Below are 20358 nucleotides of genomic sequence, written 5' to 3'. Positions count from 1 at the left end.
GAGCCTGCTGGCGGTGTCTGCTCCGTCAAGGGCCGTCTTAAGGCAAGAATTTGCCACGTTCTTCCCATCTTCGATCAACTTTTCGGCCTTCTGCCTGGCATCCTGGGGTAGGTCCTTCACCAAGTGCCCCAGCCCCTCCATGATCTGGTACATGTGCCTATTTAACAGGGCGTTGGAGTTAGCCATGCGCCAGTGGGTCGCGGCATTTCGCTCGATCTTTCTCCCCACCAGATCCATCCTCTTGCTCTCCTTATCCGGTGGTGGGCCCGAGGTAGTGGATACGCTCGCCCTCTTCCTAGCTGTCGAAGTGATAATGGAGTCAGCGGAGACCTCGCCTCGAATGTAGGCCGGGTCCTTCGAGGAGTGTTTGTATTTTTTCTCTGTTCTGGGAGTTACCGCCTTGCATGTTGCGGGCTCTTTGAACGCTTCCTTTCCCTGAGCCAAGACGCTCTCGAGCATTGGGAGGAACTGGCTTCTTGTCTGTGTTGGAAGCAATGTCTCTAGCAGGAAGTCTGCTTTCTGCTTTTCTTCGTCGAGTTTCAACTTGAATGCAGTTGCGGCTGATAGTATCGCCGAGTTGTACGCCCCAATGTCGTCCGGCGGCGAGGGTCTCGAGGGGTACGAGTCGACCGCCTCTTCCGGGCTCTCGGTGTCGACGTCTAGGTAATCCTCCTCGCGTGGGTCAGAGGTGACCGACTCGGCGTCCACCCTACTGCCCTCTTCGTCCTCATAACTGTAATCCTCGTAGGGATTTTCTTCAGCTTCCCGCTCGTCGACCATCTCGTCGCTCGGCCCATGGTCGTCGACCTGTTCCTCTTCCTCCTCGACCAGATCTAGCACGGTGTGCTTTGTCTTGAGTGGAATCGTGAAGGCACTCATCTCGGCGGCGACCTCCTTTCTCCGCTGCAAGAGGCTTGCCATCTCGGCCTCTAGCCGACGCCTTTTCCTCTCCACCTCGGTCGCGTGTTCAGCTTCGGAACGTTCGGCCCCTCTCTTCGTCGCCTGGTTCGGCGGCGAGATCTTCGGCGTCGACGTCGAACTGGCTTTCGGGTCCTTGGACGGTGCCGAGGCTTTAGGGTCTTTCTCCCTCGACGTCGATCGGTCCCTTTCGGCGACGATCTTCGACGCTTTCTGCTGGTCAACAGCTTTCGGCGCCAGGGACTCCTTCTCCGAGGATCCGCTGGGCCTGCTTGTGGTCGCGGACGGCAGATGTCGCTGCGTCGGCGCCTTCGGGCTCTTGGCCTCGTACTTTCGAGACTCAGAGTCTCTCGTGCTCTTGTGGGACGTCGAGTCTCCTACCTTATCAGGTGTCTTCTTGTAATCGGTCTCTACGACCGTGTAGCTGTCGTCTTCGGCGGCAGCGTTGTCCTCCTCCTCCGAGGAAATCCCCAGCTCGTACAGCGATGGCGTCGGGGATTTTCCGCCGAGGGCGGCGTGTGCTACCCTCTGTCTCTTCCTCACACGAAGGGTCTTCTGGGCGAAGACGGCGCAGGCGTTGCAGTCCTCGCTTCTGTGTTCTACCGGTAGGCAAAGGTTGCAAACCGGGTGCTGGTCTTTCTGTGCGTACTTGTGTCTGCAGTTCGGGCAGAACTTGAACGGTGTGTTGTCCATCCTCGTGCGTTCAGGCCTCCCTGACCGCGTGGACGTCGACGATCGTCGAAGTTCTCGAGGTTTTCACCTTCTTCCCTCTTCGTCGATGTTCTGTGAAGTCTTCCTTAGTCTTCTTCTTCCAATATCTCCTCCAACTTCCACTCTTTTCAGTACTTTCTCCAAAAATGTCTGGAGCCCAACGGGAACGATCCAGACCCGACCGCGGAAAAAAGAATCTGAAGATGGCGCCCAAGAGTGGGAGCTTCCGCAGGAAGCATGCCGACGTCACCGGAAATGCACCCGAGGAGGTGTGACGCCAACGCCCACAAGGGCTACAAAAAAAAAAAAAAAAACAAAGAAAAGACTACGAATCCGGACCCAACCATAAGACCGCGGAATATGCACAGCATAGTGAATCCAGAAAGATTCACGCTGCAAAACTGGTTATTCCGGTTCTCCTTTACGCGGATGATGCCGTCCTCCTGGTCCGCATAGGGGTGGGTCTGCAAAAACTGTTAGACGCTTTTGGGAGTTTTATGGAGGAATTAGATTTGAAAATTAACACAAAAAAGTCCCAAATTATGATTACAGGGAAGGCACGTAGGGATACAAAGGTCAAAACCTTCTACTGTTGTGGGGAAGAAGTTCGTAGGGTAACCACATTCCCATATCTGGGAGTTCTTTTCTACGTAAGTGGTAACTGGGGCCCTGAAAAAAACAGCCGCAGTACGGCTTTCGCTAGAACCGCATCTGCACTTATGGGTTTCTCAAAAAAGCTAGGGGCTAGGCCGATAGAAGCCCTTATTAAGGTTTATAAAGCTAAATGTCTAGCGGTAGCCACATATGGTTCTCAGATATGGGGCTATTCGCCCCAAGTTAAAATCCAGGTTATCAAGAATAAATTCCTAAGATCAGTACTGACTGTTCCTCAGTCTACCCCAACCTTCTCTATTCACACCGAGCTGGGGCTAGGATACGTAACTGACCAAATTAAAATAGCCCCGTTAATATGTTGGTTAAACCACATCATACTGCTAGACTGTTTGAAGCTGAATAAGTCTAATAAAATTCCTTGGTTGGCTTATATAAAATTGGGTTTTCATAATTTGGGACGTCCTGAACTCTTTTTCGTCTCCAGACTCCATAGTGAGGAAGGACATTGGACTGACCAAAAATGCTATGATTAACTTAATCTCTCTAGAGCAGGAGGAGGTAGAGTTGATGAAACCAACAGTCAGAACTAATTATGCCCTAATTAGCTCCCTAGGCCGTGAACCTTACCTCACCACAGTGAATCGCCCCTTTCATCGGCACCTTCTAACAAGATTTCGTTTTATTTGATTCATTTTTCCTTAGGTTGTTTTAAAAATTGGTGCCCCCCAGAACGGGCAGATCCTTGTCAATGTGACGATTTCTCGACCCAGGACTCCTTACACTTTATTATGTTCTGTGAACACTATCGAGAAATTAGAAAGACATTTTTGTTCCCAATTCTGAGGGAGGTGGGTTTCATACAGGTTAGGCCAGCCCTTCTGTACTTGAATTAATGAATGAATGAATGAATACTCATTTCTATAGCGCATGGTTACCCGGGGGCATCCCAGCGCTGCAGTGAACCAATTCATCACCCGAGAGATTAAAGAAATAGGAAAGTTTTTAACATTTTTCTAAACCTAAAGTGGTTCTCTTCCAACCGAATAGGGTCCGGCAGGTTGTTCCAAAGTTTAGCTGCTTGGACAGAAAAACGTCTGCGGCCCATACGGATTCTCCTTATTCATGGGACTGCCAGAAAGTTCTTACTACTAGATCTCAGAGTCCTATTGGTTTGGTAAGGGCAGAACAGCGGTTGAATTAGGCCAGGCCCTGTGTTGGTCAAGGCTTTATGAACAGTGGTCATAGCCTTATATTCGATCCTTTGTTGTATTGGCAACCAGTGGAGTTGTCGAAGTGCTGGTTTGGCGGACGTTCTACGTGGTATCTTTAGAAGCATCCAAGGCAGCACAATTCTGTACCGTCTGAAGGACCCTGAGTGTCCCTAGCAGTGCTCCCAAGTATACCGCATTAGCATAGTCCAGGCGTGTTAGAATCAGGGCCTGGACTAATATCCGCCTTGCTTCGAACGGAAGCAATTCAATGATTTTTCTAAAGGATCTCATCAGGGCAAAGCAGGTCGCTGCAACCTTCTGTGCTTGTGCCAAGAAGTTGAGAGCTGGGTCTAACCAAACCCCTAAACTTTTTTACAACAATTAAACACCCCACAAATAATATTCCATGTTGCTAGTTTTCTAGTTGCTACTACTCGGATAAGGAACAAGATTATCAAGGTCACACCTATCTCTGCCGATATTTTCTGAATTAGACTGTCCGTCTTTTTACTCCATGATTTTATTGTAGGACAAAAGTTCCTGCAACTTTTTATCACATTTTTAAAATATATTTAAATTGTATAATATTTACACTGACATAATGAACTTCTTTGTCTATGATGTTTTTTTGTGTGTAATTAATTGTTTGTATTGTACTATGTCTTTTTATGATATTAATTTATCGAATAAAGTATTTGACTGACTGACTGAGAGCTTGTAGGTCTGAAGAAGAAAACTTCATTTTCACCTTACCAAAGACTTTGCCATACGTAATCATTGATCGAGCCGGATACCATACCTGTAAGGGATATCTCGCTTGCAGAGGCGAGATCGGTCGTGGGATGAAACCACTCTCCTTTCTGGCACAGGTCAGTATAACCAAGGAGACTTCTCATTTAGGAGAGGCCAGCCAGTGTAGCTGACAGCCGTGCTCATCCAGGATTTACCATTTACATCTGTAAATTTTCAGAAAGTGATATCCACCATCAAGCCGGATACTATAACTACATGCAAATCCTCAGTGGCAGCAATCTGGCAAGGTGGTCTCGGTGACCACATACGGGCATTTAAACCATATTGCCGCCCACTCTCTAATCTGGCAGGCCTGGGTCACAATCAAGAGTGAAAGAAGGACAGGGAAATAAGAGAAAGAAACAAAAAGGAATTAATCTTAAATAATCTATACTGATGGTAATACTAAAAGCAGAGTTCACTGCCATCACCCTTACAATGATTTCATTGCATGCTGCAACTTTCTCCAAGTAGTTCTTTTTTTTCTGTTTTACAATTTACTAGTCTGCCTTTTTACATTCTAGAAAAAGAATCCCAGGATTTTGCCTCCTGTATGTAGTTCTGATACTTTTGAACCGTCCACTAGTTTGAGAAGCTGTGCGTCAGGTCAACTCAGCCTGCTGCTGTCTCCACCATTTGCTCCAAGCTGTATTAAATTTATTTAGTCAGCAAACATCTTCATCTCGAAAAGGGATCTAAACAGGGACATACAGGATTGTATTTCTCTTAAGGAAAACTACTAGGTCGGTGTCTACTGCTGACTCCAGGACATAAGTAACGAAATAAAAACCAACACATCTTTTAATATAAAGAGGTTTATTTTCCCAGAATTCTTTGCAGTTAGTTCAAAAGCAATGTACAACCTGCACGTCCTTTATCCCTGATGCTTACCTAAAAATTATATTTCAATATATATAAATTTATATATAAAATGAAAAGACTCATCCCAAAATCTCGTTATATTGAGTGCTATATTTGCAACCACTTCCACATACCCATCTATCCTGAAAACGCTTGTACCCCACAGCTCTGCTGGGATTCAAATTTACTTGTACCTAACAGCAGTTAGGGACCCCCCATATCAAACACTAAAACTCTCATTCGCCCACCTCCAACAATCGCTGCACTACCTTCTTCTGGTAGCCTGCCAGATTACCAGCCACTGAATTAGAGTAAGAAAGGGAAGGGAAGTTGTCATGTACTAGGTATTGTGCTGCATGTGCTTCATGGCTTGGTGGCAATGCAGTCTGAGGGCATCACAATGACTGCTTGAGTGGGGAAAAACAAAAGATTACTTGTTCAGCAATGGTACCATGCCACACGCCCACTGCAAACAACCATTCTGCATAAAGGGTAGAATTAGGTACTGAAATAACTACACTCTACGTTTGAAGAGGCTACACACAAAGAACTGCGCATTAAAAGAGGAGTGAGTGGGCAAATCACTGTGTTCTCCCTGGCACACTGGGTCTAAAGAGTGGGCAAAGTAAACAAACTTTTGCTCCATTTTAGAACATCTTGGCAACTAGTGGTACCTCTGCTAGGTGAGCATCAGAAACAGGAGCAGTGGAAAGGTAATGTTGAGTGAGCTCAGCCAGCAACCTCTGTACAAAGAGAGGGTGGGCACAACTGGGTAACATCCAGTCGTGTGAATACTGATGGGGGCTACCAAGCTAGGGTCCTTGACTAAAATATTTCTCCTGCTACACAGGAATCAGTGCCAGGACAACAATTCATATTTGGCAGTGTGTCTAAAGATGGTCACCATGCTGGGGGCATCAGAGGCTTGGGAAAGAGGACAAAATAGATGTCATTTCCAATCACCCAGTGAGGTTTGAGCTGAAAGCAGCTGTTAAAACTGCAAGGACTCAAAAACTTACTCCCTGGGCAACTGATACTACCCAATAAGATTCTAGCTACCTTCCCCACGCCTAAGAAATGGAATAATACAATGCACTTTATCCCTTACTGTTCACCGGTCCCTTCGACTCAAAATGAACTGTTCCCTCATCTACAAGGCAACCAAAAACAGCAGGCGGGCCCAGGTCTGGCTTACAGGAAATCCCTTCAGAAAGCCAAGAATCTGAAAGCCTAATATGGCATGGCAGTTAGTTATGTTACGGTCAAGAGCCTGACTTCCCTGTCCAACAGGTCGGTTGGAAGCTTTCCCCCCTCCCACCCGTTTAATAGGCCAGTCTACCGTAATGTTAGGGTGGCAGCCGTTAGAAGCTTCGGCAAACAGTGCTATGTATACCAAAGGACCAAAAAAGAAAAATCAGAAATCATTCACTGCGCAGGACCTAGGAGCTCACTTGCACAGACTGTCATCTATAGTGAAGCAAACATTCCCTTTCAACCAGCAGACACATCCGTTTAAGTTTTACAAACAAGGGTGCACCTCCGCACACCTGAAGAGCCCCCGCTGACAAGCTGCTGCAAACACCACAACAGGAAGGCTCCTCACAGTTCATGAGCTGAAAGAGACCAGCAGCAGTCATCTGTCACCTCCAGGGCCTTTTAAAATACACAGGGGTGGAATGTAGGGAAACACATGAAAGCCTGCATGTGACGTCACTGGTCCCCCGGACGAGGAATGCATATCATTGAATACACTTTGGTTGTACATGATTTCCATAGATGCGTGTAAGATTATAAGTCCAGGGACTATCCATTTTTTTGTTTTTTTTTCTTTTCTGTAGAAAACGAGAAGAAGCGGGCTTGGGGGTTCTAAGCGTCTCCGTTCTGGATCTTACTGAGTTGTTCCTCCAGCTGCTCGATGCGCTGGCCCTGCTGCTTCACAAGCAGCTTTAGAGACTTCAGCTCCTTCAGCACTTCATCCAGCCGGTCGCTGTCCTGTACAGATGGGCAGGAAAAGAACAATGCAGAGAAGGATATGAATTTAACTGGAAGTGAAAATGAAGCTAGGAAAGGGAGTATAGAAGTGAGAAAGGAGTTGAAAAGTGTGAGGACCGAAATAGGGGGACAGGCTTATTTGTGGGAGAAGAAGCGAGGGGAATTGAGAAAAGGAGCTGAGAGCAAATTGGCAAAACTAAGATCAAGGAAAAGAATGAAAACGTGGAAATGAGGAAGAAGCGGAATTGAGGGGATGAGGAAATGAGGTGGAAGATAGCAGGAAAAAGAAATGGATAGCAGAGGAAAAGTGACGGGACTCAAACAAATGTTTGAGAGGAAAAAGGTGGTGCGATGACAGGAGACAGGAAAAAATAGGAGATTATTATTTGAGAACGGACAAAAAGTTGGCGATAAAATAACAAGGGAAAGAAAGGGGTAACAAAATAAGGTCTAAATAGGTGCCCCAGAGGGAAAGGGGGCAAGTCAGACAGGGGGAACTGACTGAATAACAGACAAAAACCAGGAAAGGAGGGGCACAATATGCAATGATTATCGGTCACCCTAGCTCAGCTGGTTATGTTTGAAAGAGCCACATGCTTGGGCTTTTTGATGCCTTTTGGCCAGATTCAAAAGAGCCACATAAGGAAATTATTACTTACCCTGTAAGCATATCTTTGTGGCATGTAGTGCGGTAGATTTAAATGCTGTGCAAGTGCCTGCTATCTAGTGTTGGGGTCGGACATGTGTAGCTTTCTTTGTGTGAAGAAGTCGTCTTTGAGTCACGAGGTATGCTTACTCCACCTATTACTGGTAAGGCATATGGACATCGGCTCCATAGTTAGATTGTTTCTACGTAAGAAGGGGGAGGGTAGAGATACAGAAATAGAAGACTATACAACAAGTAAAGAAAGAAATGCCTTTGCAATGACCAAAGGTCTCTGGCGAGGAAGGTGGACGCAAGTGAATCTACAACACTACATGCAATGAACAGATTCTTGTAGGGTAAGTAACATTTTACGTTCATTGTATAAGAAGATGTAGATACACATGCAATGCACAGACTGTAAAGCAGATCTTCCAGCAGATCTTCCCTAAGCAGTGGCAAGGCCGGAGGACGTTGCAGAGGACTGAAAGTGCATGGAGAACAGATTAGCCACATTTTGCTTGTTGGCATGCTAGGACATTCACACAGTAATGCCTGGTGAAAGTATGTGGAGTGGACCAGGTAGCTGCTTTGAAAATGTCAGCTATAGGGATGTTGCCTAAGAAAGCCACAGAAGCTCCCTTTCTGTGAGTAGAGTTGGGCCTGGGAGGGCTAGGCAAAGACTGTTTGGCTTCAGCATAACAGGTCTGGATACATTTGACCAACCATGTGCTATTACCACCTTAGTCTTTATGTGGCTTGGAAAAAGAGACTTCGAATTATTGTGTCTTACAGAAGGACTTAGCTCGATCAATGTAATACACGAGGTCCCTTTTGACATATAGTGTCAAGAGCCCTCTCTGTCACTGATTCTGGATGTGGGAGGAAAACTGGGAGTACTATAGTTTGATTAGGGTGGAAATAGGAGACCACCTTGAAGAGAAATGTGTTTTTTGTCCTAAGGACTACCATATCTGCATGAACCTGGAAGAAGGGTTCTTGAAGGATTCAATGCCGTCTAAGGGTTGAAGTTAACTGCTGTCTAAGGGAGGTGATGGCCACTAGGAGAAGGCTACTGTGCAGAAAAGATAATGCAAAGGGCATGAGTAAAGTAGTTCGAAAGGAAGGCCCATAAGTCTGGTGCGAACTATGTTCAGGCTCCACACAGAGGTAAGTGGCACCATGAGTGGTGTTACTCTTTTCAGTCCCTCTATGAATGACTAGGACTTTAAAGAGTGAAGGTTGTTATTTGTTCTGTAGAAAGGCAGCAACGATGGCCAAGTGAAGTCTAATGGAGACTTAAGCAAGGCCTGGCTTATGCAGGTGAAGCAGATAAACAAAATCTTAGACTGATGCACTGAGAGGGTTGATGTGCTGGGAGTGCAGTAGTGCAAAACTTGTTTCCATTTAGCTGCACAGCAGGCTCTTGTAGCCCTCATGCTTTCTTGAGAATGATCATACATTCTGAATTTAGGAGCCAATTAGCAAGATTTAGTTACTTGGGGGTTGGGTACCTGAGCATACTCTGGCTCTGCGCGAGACATTCTGGCCAGTTGGGCAGGTTTTCGCCAGACACCAAGGGTAGGTCAAGAAGAGAGCCAAACCAGGGCTCTCTGGTCCAAGTGGGTACCACCAGGAATAGAGTGAGAGATGTTTGCGGAAGCCTCTGAAACATGAATGGATGAAGCAGAAGAGGCGGAAAAGCGTAGGCAAAGATCCTGGACCATTTCTTCCACAGTGTGTTACCTATGGACTGTGGGTATGGGTACCTGAAGATGAGGCTTGGTCATATAGCGTTTTCGGCAGTAGGAGAGTTCTATGTCAGGGAATCCGCACCAAAGACGTACTAGAGGAGACTTATGGGTAGAGTTCTAACTTGTGGACTTGTTGCTGCATCCTGATGAGTAGGTCTGCAAGGTTGTTGCCTACTCCCAGTAGAAATTCTGCTAGTAGAAGAACATTGTGGTGGATTGCCTGTGGTGGATTGCCCATCGCCAAATGCCCATCGCCAATGCAGACAACTGTGGTGATGTGAGTGAGTGCTACCCTAAACCTACTGTAGGTAACACATGGAAGACGTGTATCTGTCAAAATGAGAACACTTGGTGCTGAACATGAATGAGGAACAACCAGAGTGCTAGCTGGATGGCCATCAGCTCCATGTAGTTGATGTGGAGACCCCATTGATGGAATGTCCACAAAGTCCAAACCAAATGGAGGAAAAAACAATCTAACAGTGGATCTGATGATCATGCGCATTACCAGTACTATGTGGAGTCAACATATCTCATGACCCGAAGACTTTTTTGAAGATAAACAAGTTGCACATATCAGAGCCAACACTAGGTGGCAGAACTATGCACAGCATGTGTAACTACAGCTACACTTGCCACGAACAAATAATTTTAAAAATATTGCGGGTCTGTAATTAGCTTAAAAATCCTGTTTGTTCAGCTGCCAGGATTAGATTCTTGGCTAACATTTATGGTGTGCGAGCAGTGCATCTTGTGAACCATCTTATGGACGAGCAGACTACACATTAAAGCTACAAAGTTGGAGAACTGGCGACTTCTGTGTCATGATTAGTCCATTTAGCAGCTTCAGAGTGCTTCTAAGTTTCTCATTGCAGCTTGGCCAACATAGAAACCAGCGTCAGCATCAAGACCGCTATCCTTAATAAATGTCCGAACCGATGTCCAAGTTCAAGCCCTGTAGTACTCTTCCCAATCACACAGAGGAGCTTCCTTGCCTCTTGCAGAGTGTGTGGTGTGTGCTAAGGGATAGGCTGGGGGCCCACGGGCAATGATTTGCTGTACATTCTAAGATGTAAAATGAGAGGTTTGGCTTTGGAATGGACTTTCCATGAAGTGATGGACCAAAGCATGCAATAAGTTGAAAGGTGTTTATGTCCTTTGTATGATCTACATAGTATCTCACCACAAGTCTCCTATCAACTATATGCAAAGTACGTTCCAGTCACAGGTTTGAAACCGGAAATCTAATCTCAGAGGTAGAATACTTAAGAGGCAAATCAAGGAAACAGGGAGTCTACGAACAATCTTATCTTATTGCAAACTACAATGCCTTACCTACCAATAAAGCAAGCATTTCACAAATTTAATCAGTGGAAATAATGACAAAACAAAAGCATCTTACCCAAAAAAAAAAAAAAAGGAACTTAAAATAATTTATAGATAATGATGGAAATTTCCTTTACAGACCCTCCGTAAACACACATACTTTACTGGTAAAGGAGAATTATCAGGTTACAGACGATTGTAGAAATGCAGAAAATTGTGCACACCATGATCTGTAACCAAAGGATTACGCTGATCACTGTTGCGCTGACAAGGCCAGCTCCTACACTCAATAGGGTATGGATCAGCATTAGTACCCCAACTAGCTACGACTGGCGTAATAATATTAAATGTACTAAATCAGAGTAACAGTGGTTGGTGAAGGCCAAGTTCCAGAGAGAAATTAAGGTTAATAAAGTAACAATTCATTCAAACAGATACTTCTGAGGCAAAAATAGAACATTCAGCCATATAGCCTCACTCCAAGCAATCAACACCTCAAATACTGCCTCAATCTAGCAACTACCTGAAGCTCAACCCCAACCAATACAAAAATCCTACTACTCGCCAAGAAAGACAAGCAGTCACTAGTCCAAATCTGGTAAAACAATCCCCAATTTCACCCTATACTAAGTCTCTCAGATTCAATCCGAAAACGTACAGTTTACCAGTCAGTGTAGTTTTGCAGCTTGAAGACTTTCTGGATTCACTATGCTGTGCATTATTCCGCCATCTAGTAGTTTGGTCCGGAATTGTAGGTTTTTTTTCTTCCGTGGCCCAGATGGGCATCGACATCCCACCATTTGGTGTCTTTCGTGACATCAACGCACTTCCTGCGGAAGCTCCCACCTTTGGTCTCGATCTTTGGATTCTTTTTTTTCTTTTCTTGTGTTATTCTTGCTTTTCCTCTTATCTTTTTTTTTTTTTTTTAAGTCTTGTTCATCTTTAATCTCCTTCCTCCTTTCTCATCTTTCTGGCGGAGGAGGGTGGGTTCGCTAGTGAATCCAGAAAGTCTTCAAGCTGAAAACTATACCGACTGGTAAGAAACTATATGTTTTGCAGCGTGAATTTTTCGGGATTCACTATGCTGTGCATAGACTTTGTAGCGGTTTGACCTTATTGTGGCAGCTGGGTGGAAGATGAGCACTGCTTACTGAAAATGTGTTGTAAGACCTTCTGTCCCACTTGCGCTTCTTTGTTCATTTGGATATCCACCCAGTAGTGCTTGGTGAACGTGTACACCGAAGTACATGTTGCAGCTTTGCAAATATCTTGAATTGGTGTGTTAGCTAGAAACGCAATTGTAGCTCCTTTCTTCCTTGTTGAGTGAGCATGAGCTGCTACTTGTAACTGTTGCCCAGCTTGTTTGTGGTATAGTTGAATGGTTTGTGCTATCCATCGTGCAATGGTATTCTTGGTGACAGGTCGTTCCAAGAAACTGCTTGCGAAGGAAACAAGTTGCTTTGTCTTTCTGCACTCCTTTGTTCTTTCCATGTAGTGCATCACCGCCCTTCTGGCGTCCAGTGTGTGTAGTTGGTTTTTGGAAAGAAACTAGGTATTTGGATTGTTTGGTTGATGTGGAACCGAGACACCACTTTTGGCATGAAGCGTGGGTCTGTTCTCATAACAATCCTGTCATTGTGTATCTGCAGTTAGAGCTCATGAAGTGTTAGCGCCTGCTAGGAATCTTTTTACGATTTGGGAGGTGAAACAGCTCTTCCCCCGTCTCTCCTTTAGGGTAAGCCACAATCGCCGCCAAGTGTACCCTTAGGAACGTGTAGCTTAGTTTGCTTTGCAGTAGGTGTGTTAAGTATTTTAGCACTGTTGACTTCCTTGCGATCTTTCTTTGCAGTTTCTCCGCTCCTGTGCTGAGATTTCGAAAACCGCACTTTACGTGACGAGCTGGGCTCGTCATCAGCGTGCGAGGAGGCTACTCCATGACGAGCCCAGTTCGTCATCAGCGTGGAAGGGGTTAATGCACCATTCTGAGAATCTCTTCCACTTTGCTACGTAGCATTTCCTTGTGGTAGGCCTTCTTGCCTCCCTGAGCACTGCGATTGTGCTCACTGGTAGCTTGAGCTGTGCAAACTCTAGGTCTTCAGGAGTCATGCCGCCAGGCTGAGGCTCTCTGGCTCTACGTGTAGCACCCTTCTGCTCTGCATTGTTAACAGGTCCCTTCGTCTTGGGAATCGGTGTGCTGGTGCTTGCGCTATCTCCACAATTTGTGAGAACCATGACTGTCTGGCTCACTGAGGTGCTATTAGGATCAGGCACATGTTGCTGATCCTGCATTTGCTGAGTACCCTGTGTATCAGTGAGATCGGGGAAAAAGCGCATGCTAATGTCTTTGACCACCTTATACATAGCGCATTCTCTTGTGACCGGTGGTCTGGTTGCCTGGATGCAATGTGTTGGCATTTTGCATTTTGGTGTGTTGCAAATAGTTCTATTTGAGGCATCCGGAATACCTTTTATAATTCCTGTTGGTTGATCTCCCATTCGTGTGAGACTGTCTGCCTCCACGTTGTCCTTCCCTGGGAGATGTATTGCTAGTAGATCTATCTTTAGTGGGATGGCCCATGTCCATATCTCCTGTGCTAGCCTCGATAGCCATACTGACTGTGTTCCTCCCTGTTTGTTGATGTAGAACATGGTTGTGGTGTTGTCTGTCTGGATTAACACCCTGTTTCCGTACAGCTGCTTCTGAAAGGCTTTCAGGGCTAGGAACACTGTTTTCAGTTCCAGGTAATTGATGTGCTTGACCGAATCCTGTTGAGACCATAGCCCCCTCACCTTGAGCTTGTTCATGTGCGCGCCCCACCCCAGCGGGGATGCATCCGTTGTGATGGTCACTGTTGGAGTTGGTTGTGTGAATAGTTTCCCATGTGATATGTTCTGTTTGTTCTACCACGCTATTTCCTGATGCACTGCGTGTGTGACAACTCCTAGATCTTCCCAACTCCCGGTTGCCTGGGACCACTGCTGTTGTATCCATTCCTGGAATGGCCTCATGTGTAGTCGAATATTTTGGACTAGGTGAATGCAAGACGCCATCATTCCCATTAGCCTGCCTACCGTCCTCACTGTAAGCACTTGCCCCTTGCGGTAGTGACGTGTTTCCTTCAGTATCGCCTAAGTTCTCTTCCTGCTGGGGAACACTTTGGCCTGTATGGTGTAGATCTCCGCCCTAAGAATATCTTGATTTGTTCTGGCTCTGTTGACTATTTCTCCCAATGAATCGAGAAACCCAGGCCCATCAGTGTTAGTATGACCTGCTGGACATGCAGTTTGCCTTGATTGTATGACCTTACCTTTATGAGCCAGTCGTCTAGATCGGGGTATACGTGTATCCCCTGCCTTCATAGGTGTGCTGCGACAGCTGCTAGGCATTTTGTAAACACCCTTGGTGCAGATATTAGGCCGAATGCCAGTACTGTGAACTCGTAGTCGCTTTGGTTGATCACAAATCTTAGTAGTCGCTAGTGTTTGTGGTTGTTTGGGATGTCCACATTTTTTTGTGTGTAAGTATGCGTCCTTTAAATCTATGGTAGCCATGAAGTCTCCTTGTTGTATTCATGGTATTACCTCCTGTAGTGAGGTCATCTTGAATCTTTGAGTCCTTACGAATTTGTTTAGGAACCTTAGATCCAGGATAGGTCTTAAGTGTTTCGTCCACCTTTGGCACCAGGAATTAGATTGAGTAAACCCCCTTGTTCCTTTGGTTTTGCGATACCACTTCTATTGCCTCCTTGCCAAGCAATTCTTGCGCCTCTAACTGCAAGAGCAGGAGCTCCTTTGCGGAGTGTGCCTTTCTTCTTGGTTTTCTGTTTGGAAGTTGTCTTTCCAACTCTATGCAGTATCCTTATTGTATGTTTAGTATCCATTTGTCCGATGTGACCTTCTTCCATTCCTGGATGAAGTCTCTTGGTCTTCCCCCTACCAGTGTTGAGTGTTGGGGGTACTGTTTGTCATTGAATGTTTGGCTGCATTTTTTCTTTTTGTCTTTCCGCCCACCCAGAGGTGTTGCTAGGGTGGGGGCTTGATGCATAGCGAAGTCACTTGGCTAAGGGCGGTTGTCTTCCCCTTCGTGTTTGTCCTTGTCCGTTTCCACACCCTTGAAAGGACTGTCCCCGGGGTTGGTACTGCCAGTTTTGCTGCTGCTGGTCCTGGTTGTTCCTTTGGTAGCCTTGTCGGAACGTTTGTTGTGACATGGTCAGTACATTGCCTCCACTTCTACCCCCTGGCCTCCTTGTGGGTGTGCCTCTTCTCATCCCCCTGAACTGCAGTGCTACCTTGCTGTTTCATTGTCCTTCTTGAGTTGCGTCAACTTGCCGCCCACTGGCCTGCTGAACAGTTGCTCTCCATTGAAGGGTGTATTTAAGATGTTACTTTGTACCTCTGGCTCGAATCCTGAAATTCTCAGCCATGTGTGTCTTCTCGAAGTCACTCCTATCATCATTAGCCTGCTAGATGATTCTGCAGCATCCAATGCTGATTTTAGGCATGTGTTCGCCCTGCTTTTTCCTTCTGCTAACAGGTGAGCTGCCCTTTGTCAGTACTGGTTTGGTAGATGTTTTAGGAGCTGCCCCACTTCATCCCAGTGTTGGTATGCGTGCCTGTTGAACAGGGCATTGGAATTTGTGATGCGCCAATGTATTGCTGCATTTCTCTCTCTCTCATTCTCTCCACCTTTCTCCCTGTAAGATCCATCCTCCTACTCTCCTTGTCTGGAGGTGGTCCGGCATGTGTGGGAACATTAGCCCTCTTCCTAGCCGTTGCTGCCATTATGGAGTCGGCTGGCACTGACCCCTGGATGTATGCAGGGTCCTTTGAAGAATGTTTGTACTTCTTCTCCTGTCTAGGTGTCACAGCTTTGAATACTGCTGGTTCCTTAAAGGCCTTTCTTCCCTGGTCCAGCACACTGGGGCGCATGGGTAGGAATTGTCTCCTGGTCTGTTGAGGCAGTAGAGTTTCCATGAGGAAACATGCCTTGGGTTTCTCTTCCTCCATTTTTACTCCATAAGTCTGTGCAGCCTTCTGCAAGACCATGTTGTAGATCCCTATGTCATCTGGCGGCGAAGGATAAGTTTCTACGTCCTCTTCCGGCGATTCGGGGTCGAGATCTTGCCATTCCACGTCTTGTGCCTTCGAGGACGTCGAGTCCCGGTAGGATTGCAGATCTTCGTCGCCTTCTCCCTCGAAATAGTAGTCCTCTTCTCCCAGTTCCTCAATGGGTTCGGGCGTTTTCGTCGTCTCTTTCGACCTGGACAGCGGGTTGGTGTATTGACTCATCTTCTCGTCGAAGTCCTTCTTCCGTTGTAGGATGTTCGCCATTTCGGCCTCGAGCCGCCTTTTCTTCCTCTCCATCTCGGAGACATGTTCGCCGTCGAGGGTGGAAGCGCTTCTCTTTGAGGACGTAGGGCAAACTTCGATGTCTGAGGGTTTTCGCCGCTTGGGAGTCCTTTTCGAAGGATCAGCTCAGCTGACTGTCCCTGGAGGCTATTGCTTTCGTCAAATGTTTCGGCGGCAGAGCTCCCTTCAAGGACTTAGCTTCACTTCTGCGAGTGTCACTCTGGGCTTTTGCTTCACTCTTTCGAGTGTTGCTTGGGTGTTTAGGGGTCGACGACTCCCTTACCTCCTTCGACATCTTCTTATGGACCTCAACGAACGTGCAGTCCTCCGGTCCTTCTGCGATGTTGTCCTCTTCTCCAAGGAGAGTCCCAAGTCTTGTAGCAATGGAGGTGGCCCCTGCTCCTACATGTTGTGGTTCGCCCTCCTCTGCCTCTCCCTTACTCTGAGGGTTTTGGGTGTAAACTCCGAGCACGCATTGTAGTCTTCGCTGCTGTGGTCGAGTGGCAGGCAGAGGTTGCAGACTAGATGCGGATCCTTCTGGGCGTACTTGTGGTGGCAATTGGTGCAAAACGTGAACAGTGTTTTGTCGATCCCCGCGCTCAGGGAGCCCCCTGCGATTGCATTCTCTGTCAAAGGTCGCTGTTTTGTTCTTTAACTTCTCCCTCGTCGCTCCGGGTACCTGACCTGTAGTCCGGTGTATTTGAAAACTTGTTTGAATATCTTCGATTTTGCTTGAATTCCTTTTCCAAAAATCATTTCTCCTAGAAAACAACTACACAACCGCTGTTCAAGCCCTTGTACTATTGCATCTGGATTCTGGAAACACCCTGCTCCAAAGCCTCATTAACTCCACTTTGGTCTTCCTTAAGAGCATCCTACACGCCTTATTAGGGGACTGAAGAAATATGATCACATTATACCCTTCCTGATGGAACTCCACTGGCTCACTTTGACCGCCCTCGTCATCTTCCAAATTTGCTGCCTCATCTACAAAGCCATCATGACCAGTAGAATTGGCACACCTGCCTATCTGACTGACAAGCTCACCAACTCTGGTGGTTTTCGGAGCCGGGTCACCACAGAATGAACAGGAAATTTACAGGAAATGCACCAGGGCTGAATCCAGGATCCAGCCCGGAGTAAGAAAAACATTTGTGAAGTGATTTTATTGCATTTACTTAAAACTTTCCATTGAGCTCAATGTTATTTTGTGTATAACTTGTGTTGCCTATTGCAACAACTGTAACTATTGCATTTAAAAGTCAACTGCTATTTGAAAGTATTCTATTGCAATATCTCATTCTGAGAAAGTATTTATGATACCTACTTGTGGTTCTAAAATAAACAACTATATATTTTTATATATAAAACCATTGGCCTAGAGTTCAGTTCTTGAGTGTATGAGACCATTTGCTGACTGAGTGTGTACAACAAATGCTTTACACTGTCCTCTGATACTGCCTTACTGCTCGACCAAGCTACCACTTTTGAGAGTAAGGTTATATCTAACTTTAGCCTCTGCCGTACCTCTGGGGACTATGGACTCTGTGCACACTGAACCTTACTTTGGTGCAGTATATACAGAGCCACTTTCTTACACTATAAGAGTTTGCATGTTTCGTATCCTGACTGGGTTGGGATATGCTAGAGCTTTTTCAGCGTTTATTGTTGCTCCTAGGTACACTTGTGTGTTGGATGATTGGAGATGCAATTTGGTTTACTGTGAACCCCAGGTCGAGAAGCAGTTGGACTGTTTTTAGAGTGTGTTTTATGCAGCTCTGTTGCGAGCTGGCTTTTATTAGCCAATGGTCTAGGTAGGGCAAGACGTGAATGTGCAGTCTTCTTAGATGAGCCGGGACTACTGCTAGACACTTGGTGAAAATCCTGGGTGCTGTAGTTACTCCGAATGGGAGAACCTTGAATTGATAATGTGTCCGCCAACCACAAACCGGAGGTATTTCCGGTGAGCAGGGTGAATGGGAATATGGAAATATGCGGCCTTTAACCCCATCGCTGTTTCTGACGGCCAACGGCCGTTGCGCACACTTCCTTAGTAGTGCTGCACACGTCTGTTGGCCGTCGCGGCCTTGCCCACTGCCGAATTGCTGCCACGGTTAAGTCCACGGTGGACAAAAAGTTGCCATGCTGAAGGAGTGGGAGCACTTGTTGGAGTGTGACCATGTGAAAGTGGTCCGACTGAATGTACAGATATAGTTCTCTGAGGTTTAGTATAGGCCTGAGAGAGCCGTCCTTTTAGGGAATTAAAAAAATACAGGGAGTATACCCAAGTCCTTTGGTATTTTAATGGGAAGAGAGAGAGAGAGAGAGAGAGAGAGAGAGAAAGAAAGAGTGAGAAAGAGTGAGAAAGAGTGAGAGAGAAAGAGTGAGAAAGAGTGAGAAAGAGTGAGAAAGAGTGAGAAAGAGTGAGAAAGAGTGAAAGAGAATAGTATGCTGGTGTTGACTGCACAAGCTGCTGTGTCTGCAGCATCTAGGGCACACCTTATGGATGTATTGGTAATACGTTTACCATACTGAATAAGGTCATCAGCCTTAGATTTGTATTCATCAGGTAAATGTTGTATGAGTGTTTCTAACTCATCATAATGAGCCCTATCCTAGCGAGCCAACAAAGCTTGAGCCCTGGCAATGCGCCAGTGATTTGCTGCCTGTGAAGCCACTCTTTTGCCCGAAGCATTGATTAGCTTAGACTCCTAATTAGGAGGAGGGGCCTCACCTGTGGTTTGTGAGTGAATTCTCTTGCGAGCATTGGAGACTAAAAGAGAGTCTAGGGGCAGCTGGCTACTAATGTATACCGGGTCAGTAGGAGCGGGTGTACTTTTTGTCCACTCTAGATGTAATAAGCCTGGATCTTACAGGGTCTTTAAATACCTCATCTGTGTGCTTTAACATGCCTTTGAGCATTGGTAAGGTGTGAGTAGCTCTTTGGGAAGAAGTGAGTGTTTCAACTAGGAAATCCTCTTCTAAAGGCTCTTTATGGCGCCCCACCCATGATATTGAGCGTCCCTATTTAGAAGCTCAATGTATCCGATGTTGTCGTCAGGTGGGGAGGGTCTGGAGGGATACAAATCAGGGTCATTACACGCGATTGTGTCTGTCTGATAATAGTCCCAAGGGTCAGTGTCGTGTTACCTATCCTGATCCCCATCCCCATCATCGAGTGGGTCAGGCGAAAGTGGTGGTGGTGAATTTGCTGGTGAAATGAGAAAGTTAGGATCAATGGGAGAAGGAAGTGGAATATAAGGAGGAGAAGGGTTAGTTGCCACACTTTTCCTTATAATATTCCTCGGATAGGACAATTTTCCGTTTCTTTGGAAGAGTGGCATGAATATGCCCTGTTTGAGGGTTTATTACTAGTTTCTTCTGCTTCGGATCCGAAGGCGAGAAAATTACAAAAAACAATTTGATGGACAGAATGTAGATCAATGTCTTACATTCACCCCAGTACAAGGATCTGGGCCTAAATCCATCGTTTTTTGCACTCCACACCACCCTGGGTCAGATAATGGCTTTATGCAAATCAGCTCTGACCCTGTGCCCCATGGGAACAGTCCAGTCCGAACTACAACAGCCATATCTTTCCCAGACCGGAATCAAGCATCCGAGGACCGGACCGGTTTCGAGGTAACACCTCTCATCAGCCCGGCTAGCTTGACTCCAGTGGTGTGGAGGCTCTGGGACCCACGTCTGGGCTACCCCAGTACACTCAGGGAGAAAATTACAAAAAACAATTTGATGGACAGAATGTAGATCAATGTCTTACATTCACCCCAGTACAAGGATCTGGGCCTAAATCCATCGTTTTTTGCACTCCACACCACCCTGGGTCAGATAATGGCTTTATGCAAATCAGCTCTGACCCTGTGCCCCATGGGAACAGTCCAGTCCGAACTACAACAGCCATATCTTTCCCAGACCGGAATCAAGCATCCGAGGACCGGACCGGTTTCGAGGTAACACCTCTCATCAGCCCGGCTAGCTTGACTCCAGTGGTGTGGAGGCTCTGGGACCCACGTCTGGGCTACCCCAGTACACTCAGGGAGAAAATTACAAAAAACAATTTGATGGACAGAATGTAGATCAATGTCTTACATTCACCCCAGTACAAGGATCTGGGCCTAAATCCATCGTTTTTTGCACTCCACACCACCCTGGGTCAGATAATGGC

At 46.3% G+C, this 20358-nt stretch overlaps 1 protein-coding gene across 2 annotated transcripts in view; it reads right to left on the bottom strand.

Annotated features, from left to right (window-relative positions):
* Positions 1 to 5046: 5046 nt before the first annotated feature.
* The window catches only part of CORO1B (coronin 1B), a 199760-nt gene continuing 184448 nt past the window's right edge, over positions 5047 to 20358 (bottom strand). For both annotated transcript variants that reach the window (XM_086953250.1, XM_086953251.1), the window contains one exon: positions 5047 to 7100. In XM_086953250.1, coding sequence (XP_086809376.1) covers positions 6975 to 7100 — 126 coding nt within the window. In that variant the 3' untranslated portion in view covers positions 5047 to 6974. The remainder of the gene's footprint in view (positions 7101 to 20358) is intronic.

The sequence above is a fragment of the Lissotriton vulgaris genome, chromosome 1_2 (genome assembly GCF_964263255.1).
Source record: "Lissotriton vulgaris chromosome 1_2, aLisVul1.2, whole genome shotgun sequence".
NCBI lineage: Eukaryota > Metazoa > Chordata > Amphibia > Caudata > Salamandridae > Lissotriton > Lissotriton vulgaris.
The sequence above is the reverse complement of the archived record's forward strand: the minus strand, read 5'-3'. Positions and strand labels throughout refer to the sequence as shown.